This window comes from Tiliqua scincoides, chromosome 2 (assembly GCF_035046505.1).
Source record: "Tiliqua scincoides isolate rTilSci1 chromosome 2, rTilSci1.hap2, whole genome shotgun sequence".
Lineage (NCBI taxonomy): Eukaryota > Metazoa > Chordata > Lepidosauria > Squamata > Scincidae > Tiliqua > Tiliqua scincoides.
In genome coordinates, this window is record NC_089822.1 from 39,173,763 (window position 1) to 39,193,673 (window position 19,911).

Genomic DNA, 19,911 nt, shown 5'->3' on the forward strand with positions numbered 1-19,911 from the left:
CGATGGAATGCATAGTAGTGATGTAGCTAAAAGCATCTGGCAGCCAGGGGCTCAAAAATTTTTTAGCACTCCCATATATTTGTTGAATCAAATTTAACCTCCCCCCCCCCCCAGTTTAAAACACACCCCAGTGTCCAGGAGGTGGTCTGAGGTGCAGGGAGGCCACACGGGGGGGGGGGGAGTGTTAAACACCAGAGAACTGCTGGAGTAACTGCACCCCCACGTGACCTGGAGGCCTGGAACCTGGGGCCCTATACCGCCAGGCTCCCTTGGCTACACCAATGTTGCATCTTATCATACTCCCTTCTGCCCATTTCAGGTATGGAAATAAGATAAGCAAGCTAAATAAGAGGTGTATTCATTGCTTACTTTTTAAAGAGTGCTGCCAAAAGAGATAGTGAGGTAAGGAGGTGCTCTGCAGCCTACTTTATCTGCCTTCTCATCTATGTAAACAACAAGCAGTGGTGAAGGAAGAGCCCAGGTCCCTCCCCAGAGGGTGTGTGGAAGGGTGGCAAGTGGGCATGAGAAGGATCTGGGCATAGCCAACAGCCCATGCCACTCCTTGGCCACACCACTACAGTTTGGCTGCTGCACAAGCTGATAATTTTATTCAGTGAATCTTGGGAGTGGATTGGGGGGGGGGATTGGACTTCTTCTGTGTGGCCATAAATTGAAAGCATCATGGACACCAGCCAGTGTTTCCCTTGCTACCCGTCCCTCCCTCTCTATTCTTTCTGCTTTGCCTGATGATTTGTTGTTAGTCACCAGGTAACAGGGTTGGGAAGGAATTTTATCAGTGCTCATGTTTGGCTGTTTGGATCCAGGTTTTTTGCCCTCTTCATCTCAAGCAAACTTTGTTTCTTTTTATTTTTCTCATGTTGTTGCTTAATTTGTGCAACGATTAGTTCTTTTTCTGACACTGAAACATTGAGCTAGGACCACAGGGGACAAACAGAGGTGGGCTTCCTGCATGATACCCCGTGGCTCTTAAGGAAGGCCTGGGAGATGGATTCTGTTCTGGCCAACATCCCCAGGTTGGTGGCAAGATTGCAGCCTACTCAGCTGGCTGTACTGAACTGATCTTCTCCCAGAAACATCTCTCTGCCAGTGGGCTGGAGGGGTCTCTGCCAGCAGATAGGCTGCCAGAGATAACAGGGCCCCTGCCCATGTTTGCGCTAAAATGGGATTTGGAAGCTGCATTGAATAGAATGGTGGCCTTTTTATCCAGTCATGTCATTGTGTTGGTTCTTCCTCTCCCTGCCCTGATCTATTCTCCATTGGTGGCACCAGGAAAAAAACTGGCCCCTCCAGCTCTAGAGTTGTTTTTTCTGTTCCAGCCCGGACCAGCCTTTACAAGGAATGGCCTAATACTTGGAAAAGCTGCTTGGAAAAGTGTCCTAATTTATGGCCTAATACTTGGAAAAGCTATCAGTGGTCTCGAAACCTCACTGCCTGTACTGATAATTGGAACGCAGGCAGTTCTTAATTCCCTTAATGTGTGAAATGTTTCTGTCTGAATTTGAACATTGCAAACTGAAACAAATAAACTTTTTAATAGTATAATTTTGAGTCAGTGACAGATGTGTGAACTTCTGTCACCAGTTCATTTCAAACCCTGAGCAATATACCTTTCCTTAACTTTAGCGTGTACTTTGTATGTCGTACATATTCTAGCTTGGTCTGATCGGCCAATCTTTTTTATCCTCTTACAATTTCTAGCAAGGGCATCAACTTCAGTATGGCCCCCAGCAGAGTACTGTATCTCTATTTTCTTTTTGATCCCACTTCTGTATTGTAGGAGCTGGAGTCTTCTCTTGACAGTTTAGTTGCCTCAGGCTAAATTCATAGTTCAAAATGGGGAAATGCAGTACAGTGTGCATTCATTTATGCCATGTTGAACTCTGTCCATTGTTTGCTATGGATACTGCTTCCATATAGGACAAAAACTATGCATGCTCTCAGTATAAGATCAGAGGTAGTGAATGGACATGTAATTTTTTTACTAGCCAGTCATGCCTTCCCATTGCCTTGAAACATTTGTGTCTATCTTCATCACACTATGTACAGGTGTCCCCTGCTTTTGGGCAGTCTGAGTTTTAATAATCTGCTCTTTTGACCCTTTTCGATTATCACCAGAACCCATACATTTGAAGCATCATCTTCTCTTTTGATCTATTCTGTCATGTTTCCATGACCTACCACGTGCTGCTCAATCAGTTCGGCGCCTTCTTTTTGTTCAGTCTGTATACTGTGCAGACTGAACATACGGTACGGTGCTTAAGTTTTTCAGTGACCAGAATGCATTTGCAAGCTAAAAACAACTAGGTTTTGCATTTTGATTATTTCCAGTTTTCAGTAGTGCTCTAGTCCCTAATTTGTTGAATAAGTGGATAGAAACATCTGTACTCATGGGTGAGAATCCAAAAGAGCAGGAGATTGTGTACTATGCAACACAAAGCTTCAGCACCATCTTTCTACTGCAGCTCTCCATGTCAACCCACACAGCTGCTCTGCAAGGCTGGGAACTCTGTGGAGAAGCACCCAGTACTTCATGAAAAGTCACAATTGGAAAATTAGAGAAGACCATCAGGTCTAAATTTAAAAGACAAACGGCTGAGGAAGCAGGGAAGAAACCAGACTGAAGCAGAAGGTTTTTCATCTGCAAGAAACAAGCATGGGATGATAAAAGCTAGATCTAGATGCAGCATACAGGAGTTATCTATTTTGCAGGGCTATTGTACTACATGTGTTTTAGAATGCATGTATTAACATACGCATTCTTCTTTCAGAGGGGTCTTTAGCAGTTGGCCTGTAATGGACCCACACTGTGCATTGGCAGTTAAGGGGTTAAAAGAAGAGCCAGGAGTGGAAAGCAATTGAAATAAATCAGTGTTGGGTTTATTGAGAGATTAATCACAATATCAGAAGTGGAGGGTCGCAGTAAGATTAATTGGAGGCAAGAGAACTCAGTGCACTATCAATTGAATAGGTGGAGGCTTTACAGAAATCCCTGTGTTTTGCAACCAACTAAGCTGAGAGAAAGGATGCAGAAAAGGCACTGGAAGGACAGGGAGAGCACTGTGCTTCTGAAACTGACAATAGCCTTTCTATGGACAGGGGAGGGGAACAACAGTGAAGAAGAGAAATAGAGAGGGTGCCCCTTCTATGACTTCGGAAAGGGGGGGAGCAGACATTAGCGGTCTTCCCCAGTTAGTTGTGTATGGAAATGAGCATGATTACCCAGGAGGCAAGAAGGTGGTTTGGTGGAAAGAGATTTGGGGGTCCCTACTCAAGAGACCCCAGTCCTTCTGAATGAGGTTGTTTATAAACAACCAGGAAAAAGACTGACAGCCCAATCCTAAGCCCGCTACAGCTGGTAGGACGCACGTGCATGTGGTCGCAAATGTGCTGCAAGGCACACTGTGGCAGTGTGAATGATCATTGTGCCAGCAGTAAGGCCAGTGCTGGCTTGCTACCACCAGTCAGAGGCCTGTGTGTGCTGGAACAGTAGACGCTCCACTGGGAGGGTGGGGAGGACAGGCTGGAAGGGGCAGGAAAGCGGCCATGGCTACCACCATATCCTATCCCCTTCCTGCACTTGGAAGCCTGAAATGGAGCGGCTCAGATTTGTGCCAGTGAAATCACCAGTGCACATCTGAGTAGACCCACTGCAGCTGCTGGAGCTTTATCCAGGGTAGGGGGACAAATGCCCCCTTACCCCGAGGAGACCTCCAGCAGTTGCAATTCCCTGGACGTGGCAGAGGCTATACCGGCACCGCTGCATCGCAGCATGAGACTTTCATTAGGATTGGGCTGCCTGGGTCTTCTCTCATCAATCAAGCTCACTAGATGATGGAAAGTGCTGACTAAGGACTGACCTGGACACCCTGTCCCTTGGCTAGAAGCTGGCTGGGCACTCTTCACATCAGGCAAAAGGTGGTCAGGGAAACGTGACTTCCACCCTACATAGTTAAAAATAGATGGGAAAATAGAAACACTCCTGCTTTGACTGAATGAGACATGGAAACATTAAAAGCAGAAAGGGAAGCAGATCAATTTTAGGAATGGAGAAGACAATAGAGATATACAGAATACCTTTCCTTGTACCAGCTGTTTGGCAGGCTTACCAAAGAGTCTGAGCAAGTAGATATGCATTAATGCTGCACAGTGGGAATCTTACTCATGCATATGTACAGAGTGAAGTAAGAATTGAAACTGGGGTCCCCAAATCAGACTGATTGTACTTTTTTTTGTACAAGGGGTAGCTGAATCACCATTAGCTCAGATACTGCCCACCCCCTTGGGGTATAAATACTTTCCAGGAATCTTTTATCTCCTGATTGAATTTACTTGTTGAACAACTCGGGCAAGAAGGGACAATGGCTAAGTAGGGAAGATGGTGGGTATCTGGGGATTGATATGGGGGTTAATTGCCACAACCATCAGAACTAAGGAGAAGATGTGATAATACAGAGCTTCACATTGCTGGGGGCCTGTGGTCAGGATCTTTTGTTCTTGTGTTTGTTCAAATATACCTATTTTAACTGTGATGGCAGGGTGTTGCAATGTTTTTGCCATGTCTTTTAGGTCATAGTAAGGTTTCAGCCTAAGCTGTGGTCTCCTTGGAAAATTCCAACATTCACATGGTTTTTCATGTGGAGGAGTGAGAAAAGGATAAAGAGTAGCTTTTATCTGTGCCTTCATACCTCATGGACTGCTGGCATTGATACCTGGGTCTAAAAAAGACATGTATCTCTACTGCCCAGTAAGGGAGTCCTGTAAAATGGGAGGGGGTGGTTATAGGAACACAGAGGACTTTGCAGAGGAAAGTACCAAAACTTTCAGATGTAAAGCAGATCTCCTCTGTTACCTGACTTGTCAACAATTCAAACGGAACAGCTTCTCTGTGAAATTCGTCTTTGCCCAAGAAAGAAGATACAAAATGTAACCAAAGGTGACCACACTTTTCTTTAGCAAAGAAAGAACTTACAGAAAATTCTGCCAAACGTTTTCTGTTTGATCAGGTCTGCAGTATTTGCAGGAAATCTTACTGCCAGAGCATTTAAACTATATGTGTGATGAAGTACGCATGTTTATATCTTAAGAGGCAGATTTGTAGCTATTATTCTACATGAAAATTCCAGGCACGTCAGGAAATCATTTTAACTGCATTTTCTGACCAGGGCAGTATTTTTCATTGACACCTTTGATTCCCCCCCCCTTTTACCCGTAGTCACTCTTTCACAACTATCTTCTCATTTTTTGCTGGTTTACAGCCCAGTCCTGAGCTGCCCAGCACACAGCGTCGAAAATGTCTGCCACTGCATCCTGTATGCTCAGTGGGCAGTGCCGGCAGCTCTTCAATATAAAGGAACGAACTGGTGCCCAGGAAGCCAGAAGGGCCACTGCTGTACAGCCAGCACCACTTGCCCTTTGTGGGAGTGGTCCAGTAGTGTGCAACAGCATGTTCTATTTTGTGATGCTGCAAACCATGTTGCACTTCTGGAACGCGAGCTGCAGAAATGCAGATGGGGGATAGAATCAGGCAGTCAATCTATGTTTACTGTACTGACTGTAAAGATGGCATTTTGTGTTTGTTTTCAGTAATTGCTAAACAGCAAAAAAATGCTTGTGAGCTAAGAAAAAAATGAAGAAGTATTAGCTAGATTTTTGCTGCTGAGAGCAGGTTGCAGGACCCTCTTGACCTGACTGTGCTAATAGTACAGCAGCAGGGAGATGCGGTAATCAGAAAACGATACTATGTATGTAGGCAGAAATCACTTTTTAAAGGGTCAAATACAGTATCACTGAGTTAAATGTGTTGCCATTAGAAATGGTTCTGGTTTCATATATTTATTGCATGGTTATTTACACAATCCCTAACCAGATTATCATGCTCTGCATCCCCCTGCCTTGATGTGCTCTGCTAGGCTTGCACTCTTCTGCAGAACTTGTCAGTATTCAGTAGCTAGGGATTAAGTGCCAGTTAGCCCTGAGCAGCTTGTGTTCACACTTCCGCTGAGTGAATGGAAATATAATGCTCTATCATAACCCGTAAGTGTAAATTAGACTTTTCTGGTTGTGCAGCAAGATAACCAAGGCTTTATGGTATTAAGTCAACACTAGAGGCTTTCAGCCAAATGTCATTTCAGACAAATTGTGGTTCAGAAAAGTTCCTAACCTTCTTGCCTTTTGTCCATGCACAACTCTCCTCTAATACTTTCCCAGAATTCCTTTTCCTCTCAGGTGCTTGTCTCTAGACCTCTCATTGCTTCAGACCATCTTTTCTCCCATCCCAGCACACATTTCCTATATCTTACTTCTTCACTTGGTCTTCCCAGGCCCACTGGCAGGGCCAGCCCATCTAACCAAGGCCAACTGAAGTGGTTCCTTCAGGTACCAGACTGGCAGGGTGCACCCACCTGTATCTGCCTACTCACCTTAACTGCTTCTCCTCTTCCTCCCTTCATTGGTAAAGGAAGAGGGCAATGGAGCAGAAGAGGAAGTAGGGAGGAGAAGAGAGTTGTAGGCCAGAGCCTCCACTTTGTCCCCTTCTTTGTTTCCCAGTCCAGGGAGCAAGAGGCTGGCATATCACCAATTATGGGGGAAGCAGCATTTGACATGCCACCTCAGGCCCAGGAAGTCTTGGGCCAGCCCTGAACCCCTGCCTTCTGATTTCTTAGAGATGCTCTCTAGGATCTAAGCAGCTTAGTCTGTAGAAACTAAAGTCCTGGCCCATATTTTGTAGCATTAGGGTAGCACAGCCAATCACTACAGGGGGGCCTCTCTACCAACGAACCCATATCCATTTATCTGCAGATCGGGTTCATGGGACTTCCCGCACACCCCTTCTAGAGGCGAGGGGAACTCTGCTGTCCTCGCCACCTGAGAGTCTTCTGTGCCCAGCAGAGGCTGCAGATGGATATCTGTGCATCTGCTAGGCTCAGACTGAGCCCTACAGCTGAAAAAAGTCACTTCTGGTTTCCATATCCACGGTACTAGCGTTTCCATTATAGTCACTACTGCCACAAAACCACTGCACTGCAATCTTATATTTGTGATTTGAACTTCTAGTCTAATATCAGTAGTTGCAATAATAGCATACTTTCTAGTTCCATTACAGTAAACATTACATTGATATACTGTGCACAGACTGTGTCTATGATTCTTTTAGTAGCATCTGACAACTGTAACTTTAAGGCCTTTAGAATATAGTTATGGCCCTGTCTGATGAATTGGCCTGATCAGTTAATAAGTTCATATGCAGCAAGTCCAGTGTTATCTTGAGCACTTGAGGACCAGAGGAGTCTATTTTCATTTTGGTGAGAAAACTTTGCAGAGTTTGATAAATTCTTATGGATTAAGAGCAATCATGTTGATAAGAGACAATATTTATATCCCTGCTTAGAAAATAGTGGGTTTTTTAATGTCTGAAGAAACAGAAGTCAAATGACTTTTAATCTGTCTATACAGAAAATTAATATTTATCTGACATCAAGATTGAACACATTTACTTGGCACATTGATTTCAGTTGAATCTTGTTATCTGGTGTGCTCCCTGGGGCATTTGGTGGGCTGCTGTGAGATACAGGAAGCTGGACTAGATGGGCCTATGGCCTGATCCAGTGGGGCTGTTCTTATGTTCTTATGAATATATTTTCATTTGGGAACTTAGAGTCTGAAATGCAGCATGCTTTTACTCCATTGAAGTCTGATTAAAGTACCTGTAATTACTTCAGTCAATTGTGCATTGTGACTTAAGGATATAAGAAGTGTTGATTTCTTTACAAATCTGGTTTCTAAAATTTTGTGTTGGAATCTGAAACATATTTTTTTGTTTCAACCACTTGTAAGAATATGTTTAATGAGACAGTGTTTGCTATCTAATGCCCAGAATTTGGCAGTGTTGTTTGATACTCAAAGTAAGAAGCATAACAGAACATTCCTTCTGGATGTACATCACACAGCAAATGTCAAGAAGTGCTCTCACAATGGAATAACTGGTCATCACCCGAGAGGTGTTCTGAGGCACAGGGAAGCTGCACACAGCCTCCCCTGGCCTCAGAAAGACTCCAAGAGGAGTGAAAGGCACTTCTGGTTTTCACTGAGATTTTAGGATGTTTCTGGGAAGTGTTTGGAGGCCTGGGGAGGCTGCATGTGGCCTTCCTGCATCTCAGAACACCTCCTGGAAGCTACTGGAAGGTGCTTCTGGTTGGCTTTCTGCGAATTTAATTATCTGTGGAAATCAGTCTCCGTGGGGTGTCCTGGAATCTCGTACTAGCAGTGGAAAGTGTGTATCAGCTCCTGAGAGACTGACACTCCAATCCTAACCCACGCTGGAACTGACAGGGCAGCTGGCCTGCTCCATATCCAGCACAGGGTTGGGGCTGCCTGCGGCTAAGCCCAGGGTGAGGGGAATTGATTCCCCTCAGCCCGGGTAACGCAGCAGCAGTCCCAAAAGAGGTGGCACAGATCCAAGCAGCCTGGCGGTGCACCGAGTTGCCCGGGAGTGGGGTCAGGATCTGCCTAAGTGCTGGCCCCTTCCCCTGCTCGGCTCTGGCCCAGACACCGCCTACCCTACTCCCGCACCAGAACACCCCCGTTCCACACTCCCCCCATCCTCCCCAAGCCCCTGTGCTGGCTGACTCGCCTGCGCTGGCTCTGCAGGACCCATGTCAGCCTCCAGGGGCCGGTGCACAGATATGTACTGGCCTCTCTCCTCTCCCAGTGGCGCAAAAGAGCAACACCTCCAACCAGCCCAAGGGCCAGTCAGGATTGGGCCCTGAAACATTTACTTATGTTTATTGTGATCCTAAACTCCTGGTGCATGAGCAAAATATGTTTCTCCTTCCATGGGGTATATGAAAAATATCTTTGCCTGGCAGCCCTTGTTCTGCATGGGAAACCACTCTGGAGGGCCCCCTGGCCTTGGACAGGAGCTTTCCAGGATCACTGGGGACTGGCAGGCAATTAATTATTTCACAGTGCTTTCTCATGAGCAGTGGACTCATGCATGATGGTTCATTTCTAGCCATAGGCTTCTACAAAATCAATTTTTTAAAAATAACAATAGATGTGTTTTATTTTTTTCTGGCTTGTAGTTGTGCCATGTATTTAAATTGTAGAGACTGAATGTCATGTGTATGTTGACAAAACAGGCATAGTCAGGTTCTTAAACAAGCTCTGTGGTTTAAGCCTTTCTGCAAGAAGTAAGAAAAGATTAATACCATCTGTTTTGAACAATTAAATTTTCTATTATTAGAGCTAATTTTAAAGAAAGAATCAATGATTTTGCTGCTATATTTAAAGCTATAGTTAGTTGAAACAAGCATTAATGGGACATTTTCTTCAAGGCATTGGAAATAATACAATCCTGAGGAGAAATGTTCCAAAACCAACATTATTCACAGCAGACACATGCTGATGTTTCCCTCTTCCTGCTAAGAATTTGTTTTAACTCTAAATAATCACAGTGAAAGGAAAACTTTCAGAAAGTTCTGTGTATTTTATCAGGTGCCTGAAACTATCAAACTGACTGGTGTTGGGTCTGAAGATAGCAGTTTATTTAATTTTATTAAATTTCCCTTCTCCATAGAAAAGTTCTCTGAGCCACTTATAATAAAACATAGGGACATTAAAAAAACATAAAAAGAAATGCAATCATTCACTGGTCGTTCCAGTTAAGGGATCTCATGTAGGAAAGACCTCCACCCATGATAGGGGAAAGCAGCTGTCATTTAGATTAGACAATATTAGTTTAGACCAATACGAATTTCCAGATTCATTTTCAAGTGCAGCTTCATGCAAAGTGTATTTCAGTACAGTAGTTTACAGGCTACGAAGGTATGGATTGTGGAGGCAAGACCCTGACCACTAATGAGAAGACACATCAGATAATGCTGGAAAGAGACATTTCTAGCCACTGCTGCCACCTGACACAACAGGAACACATTTGGGTCCCAGAAGTGCTCCCCACATTGTGGAGCTGATGTCTTTGGAGGAGTGTGCCCCAGTCTTGATTAGGTCATCTACAGATTCCACAGTTCAAGTTCCCACCTCCTACCCCCATTAACAGCTTGGGTCCTGATGATCTCTCCTTACATATACTGTAAACCAGTGATACTCAAACTTCTCAGGAGCAAAACTCCCAAGATAAGTTTTTGCGGGGGCAGGAGAATCGACAGTGACACAATCCCCAGGAAAGTAACTATCATGACCCACTTCCTGGTTGTGGTCTTGAAACCAGAAGTGGGTTGCAATCACTGCTTTCACTTTCTACAAGCCATGGGGAACCCTGCAGAGGGCTCTGCTGGGCTCCCTGCACTCCCCAGGCCCCGACTGGAGGTTAGTTCGGTTAAAAAAAGCCCCCCCCCTTCCCCACAGTGATGCAGTCCTGGGGATCGGGTCACTGTTTTCCCCCTGCCTCCACCCTTTAAAAGGAAAGGGGCAGTGGTTCTCAGTCTGGTGGGTTGCGACCCACAAGTTTAAGGACCACTGCTGTAAACTGTTCCAAGATCTGAAATTTGTTTGAAAGCACCACTTTGTGTGGAGGCTAGATATTGGCATTCACAAGCAATAGCTTTTATGTCTGTTTAGCTAGAATATGAGTGCTCTGTGCTATCTTTAAAGACACAAGAAAAGATGTTTCTTTTTTATCATGCCTTCAGTAACTGAGCACTTCTGAGATGTTTTGCTGCGATCCTGTTTTAATTAATGTTTTAGTTGTAAATTTACTTTGTTTTAGTGTTGGTTTTAATTTGGATTTTTATAATTTGGTTGTTTTAGTACTATACAAACCAGACTGGATAATAATTTTTTTAGAGATAGTACAGAAATCTTGTACCAAAATTTTTGGCCGGATCCCAAAGGATCTCCTCTGTGGAGAACTTGTGCAGGGAAAATGCCCTATAGGTAGACCACAGCTGTGATACAAGGATATCTGCAAGAGGGATATGAAGGCCTTAGGAATGGACCTCAACAGGTGGGAAACCCTGGCCTTTGAGCATCCTGCTTGGCGGCAAGCTGTGCAGCATGGCCTCTCCCAGTTTGAAGAGACACTTGGCCAACAGACTGAGGCAAAGAGGTGAAGAAGGAAGGCCCACAGCCTGGGAGACAGACCAGGGACAGACTACATTTGCTCCCAGTGTGGAAGGGATTGTCACTCCCAAATTGGCCTTTTCAGCCACACTAGACGCTGTTCCAGAACCACTTTTCAGAGCGCGATACCATAGTCTCCTGAGACTGAAGGATGCCAATGATGAGTACAGAAATCTTGTGAATAAATCAATAAATCATTTCTGTATTCGCTGGATGGAGTTTCACGTTATTGGCCTTCGTCCAGCCAATTTCTTATGCTAGACAACAATTAAGGGGTTTCCACAGCCTCCTGAGATTGGATGAGATGAAATGATAATTGAGTGTTATCAGTATACTGATGACACTGTACTCTAAATTATTTGATAACCTCCCCAGGCACTTTCATGTGGATCTTTAAACATTATACAAAACTTAAAAGCACCCCAAACCACCCCGCAAAGAAACTCCCATGAGTCAAAACAGGATCCCCCCAGCATCATCTTGTGAAATACACTTGTTAAATTGTAGAACCACTGCATGAAAGTGCCCTTTATTTGCAGTGTTTATATTTTAGAAGTGTTTTGACTTGTTGATGTTTTTATATTCATAACTGTATATTACAATACAGACTAACACCTTGGGCTAGTGCAGTAGCCTGTTGGTGCAGAATTCCATAGGATTAGGTGCAAGTGCTATGATGCTGACACAAGGGTACAACCTGTTCTCTTATACCAGTGCTGAGAACTGACCCTACAGCAGGAATATACAGTCAGGGGAGGCAGGGATCCACCCCAAGGACCCAACAAGTTTTTTTTTTCTCTCTTAAGTGAACATAAGAACATAAGAACAGCCCCACTGGATCAGGCCATAGGCCCATCTAGTCCAGCTTCCTGTATCTCACAGCAGCCCCACCAAATGCCCCAGGGAGCACACCAGATAACAAGAGACCTGCATCCTGGTGCCCTCCCTTGCACTGGCGTTCTGACATAGCCCATTTCTAAAATCAGGAGGTTGCACATTGTCGTACACTCCCAGGGTTTTGGGGTGCTCAGAGTTCTTGGTTCTGGAACCCTAGAGCCCTCAAGGACCCCTGTTTGGTAGTACTGCCACCACCCTGTATGTGCCAGTGTCTCAGTCCAGGGACACCGAGACCCTCTAGGCTTAATTCTATCCCTTGCAGGCACTGAGCACTTTCTTTAATTAAAGCCTCATTCATCAAGTTACTAGTCCTCAATGGGTATTTGGTAGCTTGCTGAACAGCTAGGCAGGATTCTGAACCTTTGTCCCCAACAGACAATGAAACAACTTAGTAAAAGGATTTTTACTTTATTAAATACATAGGGTTACATAAAGCTACAAAAGGCAGCAAATGCTAGAGGCATAAAACTTCTAGGAAACATATCAGCATTAAAATAACAAAGCTAACTGGCTACCTCTATTATTCCCTAACTCTCACCTGGGTAAGCTTTCTTTTGTAGATCTTTCCTCCAAGTTACCTATGAGGCCACATGGCCCTGGTCCTGGCTCTCCGCCTGCAGGATGTTGTACCCACAACCTTTTCCACCAAAAGAGACAAAGACAAAGACTCCGACACACCCCTTGGGCTTTATTCTTATACTTCTCATGCTAACAGGTCTGAGGTGACTCTGTACTCATTTAAACTGTCCAATCAGTGACCAGAACTGGACACAATACTCCAGGTGTGGCCTTACCATCGATTTGTACAATGGCATTATAATATTAGCTGTTTTGTTCTCAGTACCTTTTCTAATGATCCCAAGCATAGAATTGGCCTTCTTTACTGGCACCACACATTGAGTTGACACTTTCATCGACCTGTCCACCACCACCCCAAGATCTCTCTCCTGATCTGTCACAGACAGCTCAGAACCCATTAGCCTATATGTGAAGTTTTGATTTTTTGCCCCAGTGTGCATGACTTTACACTTACTTACATTGAAAGGCATCTGCCGTTTTGCTGCCCATTCTGCCAGTTTGGAGAGATCCTTCTGGAGCTCCTCACAATCACTTCTGCTCTTCACCACTTGGAAAAGTTTGGTCTCATCTGCAAACTCTGCCACCTTACTGCTCACCCCTGTCTCCAGGTCATTTATGAAGAGGTTGAAAAGCACTGGTCCCAGGACAGATCCTTGGGGCACACCGCTTTTCACCTCTCTCCATTGTGAAAATTGCCCATTGACACCCACTCTCTTTTTCCTGGTCTTCAACCAGGTCTCAGTCCAAGAAAGGACCTGTCCTCTAATTCCCTGACTGTAGAGTTTTTTTAGTAGCCATTGGTGAGGGACCATGTCAAACGCCTTCTGAAAGTCCAGATATATAATGGCCACGGGTTCTTCCGCATCCACATGCTGGTTGACCTTTTCAAAGAATTCTAAAAGGTTTGTGAGGCAAGACTTACCCTTACAGAAGCCATGCTGACTCTCCCTCAGCAAGGCCTGTTTGTCAATGTGGTTTGAGATCTTTGATGAGGCATTCCACCATCTTACCCGGTATAGATGATAGGCTGACCGGCCTATAGTTTCCCGGGTCCCCCCTCTTTCCCTTTTTAAAGATTGGTATGACATTTGCTATCCTCCAATCCTCTGGCACCATGGCCATTTTGAGGGACAAGTTGTATATTTTAGTCAAGAGATCAGCAACTTCATTCTTCAATTCCTTAATAACTCTTGGGTGGATGCCATCAGGGCCCGGTGACTTATTGATCTTTAATTTATCAATGAGGTCTGAAACATCTTCTCTTTCAACCTCTATCTGACTTAATTCCTTGGTCAGGAGGGGCCGTTCGGGCAGCGGTATCTGCCTGAGGTCTTCTGCCGTGAAGACAGATGCAAAGAACTCATTTAATTTTTCTGCCATCTCTAAGTCTCCTTTTATCTCCCCTTTCCCTCCCTCACCATCCAGAGGGCCAACCACTTCTCTGGCGGGTTTCCTGCTTCTAACGTATTTGAAGAAGCTTTTATTGTTCCCCTGAATGTTGCTGGCCATGCGTTCCTCATAGCCTCGCTTGGCCTCCCGTATCACTTTCTTACATTTCTTTTGCCACAGTTTATGTTCTTTTTTATTCTCTTCATTAGGGCAAGACTTGTGCCAGAATTGTGCCAGAACCACCTTTCAGAGCGCGATACCATAGTCTTTCGAGACTGAAGGTTGCCAATACAAAGGGCAAGACTTCCATTTATGGAAGGAAGCTTCCTTGCCCTTTACAGCCTCTCTAACTTGGCTGGTTAGCCATGCGGGCACCCTCCTGGACTTAGTTGAGCCCTTCTTCCTTTGCAGTATACACTTCCACTGGGCCTCTATTACTGTTGTTTTATGCAGCCTCCATGCACTCTGGATAGATTGGACTCTTTTTACCTTCCCTTTCAACCTCCTTCTAACCAGCCTCCTCATTTGAGGGAAGTCCGCCTGTCAGAAGTCAAGGGTTTTTGTGAGAGATTTGCCCGGTATTCTTCTCCCGACGTGCATGTCGAAACAGATCACAGCATGATCACTGTTCCCCAACGGCTCCATAACGTTGACATCTCTAACCAGGTCCTGAGTACCTCACAATATTAAATCCAGAGTCACCTGTCCTCTGGTGGGCTCCATGTCTAGCTGCTCTAAGGCACAGTCATTTAACATGTCAAGGAATCCGGTCTCCTTTTCGTGACCAGAACACAAATTGACCCAGTCTATATGAGGATAATTGAAGTCCCCCATGATTACAACCCTGTCCCTCCTTGTCACCTCCTTGATCTATTTCCTCATTTCAAGGTCCCCTTCCAGTTTCTGGTCTGGAGGACGATAGTGCACCCCCAGTATTACATCGCTCCTGAGGCCTGGTAATTTAACCCAAAGAGATGCTATGGTGGAGTTGGACCCGCCTTCAATCTCTACTTTACTGGATTCTATCCATACCTTAATGTAAATGGCCACCCCACCTCCAACACGCCCCTCCCTGTCCCTCCTGTAGGGTTTATAGCCCGGGATTTTGGTATCCCACTGATTTTCCGCATTCCACCAGGTTTCCGTTATGCCCACTATGTCATTGTTTTCCCTAGTCACCAGACATTCCAGTTCTCCCATCTTTGCTCAGAGACTTGCCTTTCTGCTCTGCTCCTTTCCACTACAATACACAGGGAGGCAGCTAGCAGCCAATTCGCAGCAATCATGGCTCACTTCCAATGAAAAACAGTCAGGGTGCCTGGATCAGCAGTTGCTGGGGAGGCAGCAGGCAGAACTGTCTCAGCAGGATAGGCTGCAATCATGGCTGGCTTCTCATGGAATAAGTCAAGGTTCCTGTGTTAGCTATCACTGGGGAGGTAGCAGGCAGAGCTGCCTCAAATTGCTCCATATACATTGAAAGGAAAACGGCAGGGAGCTTGTGCAGGCTAACTTGCTGTGGTATAGTGCACCGCGGGAGGCAGCTATTGAGCTGCCACAGGGAGGGGGTGTATCTTCTATCCTTGCTCTCTGTAACTCTGGGGGAAGGTGAGATTTTTTTAATAAAAATTATTTCTCGTGGTGGAGTGTGTGTGTGTATAATGTGTATGTATATATTTCTGTACTTCTTCATCCACATGAATATGTATGCTGGCAGAGGGGATGGACCAAGATGCAAAGCTGAGTGGATGAGAAGCTGGCAGTCATAAGTAGTTGATCTGGTTGATCCCCCTATCTGTGAAAAATCCCCTGCAGTCATTTAATAATGAGAGAGTTGGTCAGAAACACCATGAACACCTACCCAATGTATTTCTGATTATAAAGTTAGATTTTCATTAAGCATTATGTTTAAGTGCTTATGTTCAGTAAATTGGATTCAGAATGCTTTCATGTATAGATACAATATTGCTGTTCATTCCTAATGCAAACATACTCCCTGCTTTTGCTGACTGTACCAATTTGTGAACACAATTTTTAACCGGACCTGATGTCATTTTTCTTTTAGGCTTCATTTCTGGCTTCAGCTTACATAAGTCAGCAACTCTCAGAAGAAAGCTGCTCAGCTTTGGGTGCACTCACCCACTACCTCTACCTTTGCCAGTTCAGCTGGATGCTTATTCAGGTTAGCGAGTTTATTACTCTCTTACCTGTAAACACCTTGAATATAGCCAAAGGAGCAATCCAATGGCCAGAAAGGTGGTATATAAATACCTTTTACTACTACTATTACTACTACTACTACTACTACTACTACTAATACTACTACTACTACACTTATTCTATAATGTTCTTGAAAGACACCTGATGTGATGAGGTAAAAAAATGTATAGAAACAAAGTGTCAGAGTTAATAAAAGCTCCTCCCATTGTATAGTTAAATCTCATATGCTGAATATCTGAATGTAGATGTAACATGTATGAACACTGAAGAAACTACTTTTCCTACTATAGTTTTATACACTTTCCCCCCAAAATTCCCCATTTTGGGGAACACATTGGACTGATGGAGCTGTAATGTTGGTTCTCTTCTAATTTTGTTGAATAAATTAAGAGTGCAGATAAGCATGCCCCTCACTGGAGACATTTTTCCCATCAGCATTAATCAAAGTTAATCGAAATGTCATTAAGTGTGGTTAATCTAACCAAAATCTCTCTTAGCACAGGATCTGAAACCCACAATAGTCACATCATAGTTTCAGATCCTGGTTAAATGAGAAAATGGGTTAGCATTTAATTGTGGTTTCAGATTTGTAATGATGTTTTTCTTAATTATGGTTATGAGGAGAAGGGAGAATTGTTTCTGAGAGGGAAGACATGGTTCCATAACTGGTTCCCATATTGTTAGTAGGTAACATTACCACTAGCGTTGTGGGAGTTGCTTGTCTGTAGCAAGATTCCATACTGCTGCAGTAAGCATTTCAATGCTGTGTGGAACCAAGTGCACAAGGCCAGTCACATGTGTCCTTCCTTGCCATTTATTCTCCTCCCTCCTGGTCAAGCAATGCTTATGTGGAAAAGGACCCATGTGATTGGTCCCATTTTATTTTGATTGTTTTAAGGGTTCTGTAAACCATCCTGAGAGTGGTAAAACCATAGATGGAATATAAATTCCTAAATAAATAACAGTAAATATGTTCTGTGCGAATACATGGTTATAAGTCCATAGTTATCCTACTTCTGTACAAGAGATACACATTCTGGATAGTTAAATATTCCTATGAAAAGTCCATTTTTCAGGCTAGGTTTTCCTAGTTATGCATATTCTTTCCAAATTTGTGTTAGAAGAAAATACTGCCTTTGGATCCCCAATAATCTTGCTTGAGTAGTGTCTGTTAATTTTATTTTCAGATTAGCTGCATTGACCATAAAAAGTGAAATGTTTGCTAACTGGTGAATGGTCATCCATAATGAATAGAAATGAATGGTCAGCTATTCATTTTAATTATATAGTTCCAGTGAGTCATAGAATTACAGCAAAAACTCCAAAAGGAGGAAATTAATTATCACCATAGAATAATTGTGTTTATATAGCTAAACTGATTGGTTCACATCATATATCATGAAATAATAAATCTAATAAAACAGCAACACAATTTAGAGGCTTTGCAGCTGGCTCTCTAGCCAACTTTCTTGTTGCTGCCCTTGAAACTTTTTTTAAATGGCCTTCAATTTCTATACCTGACTTTCTCTTTCTGTCCTTACAAATTACTATTGAAACTATAGTTAACCCATCAGTCTCTCTCTCTCTCTCTCTTCCTTATCTTGCCATAGGTTTTCAAGTATATCAACTGCTTTATTAACAGACAAAATTTAATCCAAAAAGCCAGCTTCAATTTTCTTTTCAAAATATCAGGCAAGTTGCTATTTAGTAAATATCAAGAGGGGCCTGCAACAAAATGTTGCATTTACCCAACTGTAATGTCAATTGGCTCAAGCAGACCAATTCTTCTCTATAGCATCTCCCCAATCCCTAAGGCCTGCTGTTTTCTTAAATAGCTGACATCTAAGCATTCAATGGCAACTTGAGGCTCCTGAGTCTCAGCTCCTAAGAGCAGTTGGTGCTTTGGTCAGGGTAAGCAAAAATATATCCCCTTACCCCGAGGTGACTTCCCGCCACCTCCTAACCTGTGTAGGATACAGTGCAGTCCATGCTGCCTTCCTGTACTGACACAGGTTTGGATTGTGTTAGTCTCCCTTCTCTAGTGCTCTGGCTGGATGGAAGAGAGGTGAGTGCTTGATACCACAGTAAAGGAAAACAGTTAAGTAATGGGTGTGTAGGATGTGGAGAATCATGGATAAGTGAATCAGCGGATACAGGATCTTTGGATAAGGGGGATATGACACATTGTAAAGTGCATGTACGTTGATGGAACTCTATAATAATAATAAAATAAACAATATCCTGTTTCAAGTTAAATAATGCAAAGTCAAGTCAAATAGTGCAGGAAGTTAAAGAAAGTAATGCAGTAAACATCTAAACTTCTAAGCTTCCAGCGGTGCTAGGGAGACACTTTTTTTCTGCAATCAGATAAGTAATTTAGTATCCATTTTAACAAAGCAGTACAGCAAGAAAATATTTGTACCATAGCCTCTACCACATACTTTGCCCTATTTGTAATCACGTAAACCTTTTAAACTTTTAAAATCTCAAATAAATATGGTAAATTTTAGATTGAAAAGGGGCTTCAAGAAGCATCATTCTAAAGCAGCCCTCAAGTGAAATGAATATTATTTAACTAACAGCCCAGTTCGAAGCTGCACAGGTTCAGCGGGGCCTGTGCTGCATCCAGTGCAGCTCAGGAGGTGGCTGGAGGTCTCCTCAGGGTAAGGGGATATATTTTCCAGCCATCACTATGGGGTAAAGCTCCCAGCCATCATTATGGGGCTTCTCGGATCAGCACCAGCAATTTAGCTGGTACAAATCTGGGAAGCCCAGTGTAATGCCAGGCAGGACAGGAGGAGGATTAGGATATTGCAGAGGCCTGCTCTGCTGATCCTGCCTCCCCTCTTGGGCTTGATTTGCCCCCTTCCTGCTCTCTCCCCACCCAAAACACCCCCTCTCCACCTCCCAAAAAACCCTACAGCTATTCTTTCTCATGCCCCATGCTGCCCGGTGAAACCTTACTTTTGCCGGCCAGTGCTGCTCTTGGATGCAGTGTTGGCAGGCCGGCACAGGCCACCAAGCCAGCTCAGGCCAACTTTACTGATCGTGCCGTATGCTTTACATTAAAAGGTCAACATTTTTCATTTATTCCCCTTGTATAATAAGAAGTTCTGCAGGCATTCCTTCACCTAGTAACAAGACAAGTGACTGTACCTTTTCTTCTCCACAGCTGGTTATCGTTACACCATAGCAACAGGAAAGGATTTGCTAATTTTAGATCCACTGTTTGATCTATTTAATTTTGGAATACTAAAAGGCAAGAGACATGTAGTTATCCAGATAAATACAGCACTGAACAGGAAATGGCAAACAGGCCAAGTTCACAGAAAGGCTTGCAAGGTCCAGTAGAGGCTGTGTATCATTCACATGATAAGAGATAAGAAGATAGGTAATGATAATTAGAGGGGGAAAGAGGGTAAGGACACATCATACCAGTTCTTAGAAAACAATCTGAGTTGCATGACTAACACCACTTGTTCAAATAGACAGAATTAATGGGATCATGGCTTCACTGAACAGAATGGCATAAATAAATTCCAGGGTTCATCTGTCTAGAGCTGGAGCATGGCCTAGTTATGACTACAAGGCCATGAAACTAGCTGCTTTCTGCCAAACAGTTTTTTTTTGTTGTTGTTCTTTTAATGTCACAGGAAAAAAATAGCATCATGTATTGTAGACTGGTAGCAACAGAAACAGAACTGAAAATTTAGGGTGAGGAAAATATTAACA

General features: G+C 43.8%; 1 protein-coding gene across 1 annotated transcript in view; it reads left to right on the forward strand.

The window, feature by feature from the left end:
- Positions 1 to 19,911, forward strand: part of ADGRV1 (adhesion G protein-coupled receptor V1) — a 294,630-nt gene that overhangs the window by 204,437 nt on the left and 70,282 nt on the right. The window contains exon 85 of the mRNA XM_066613579.1: positions 16,025 to 16,141. Coding sequence (XP_066469676.1) covers positions 16,025 to 16,141 — 117 coding nt within the window. The remainder of the gene's footprint in view (positions 1 to 16,024; positions 16,142 to 19,911) is intronic.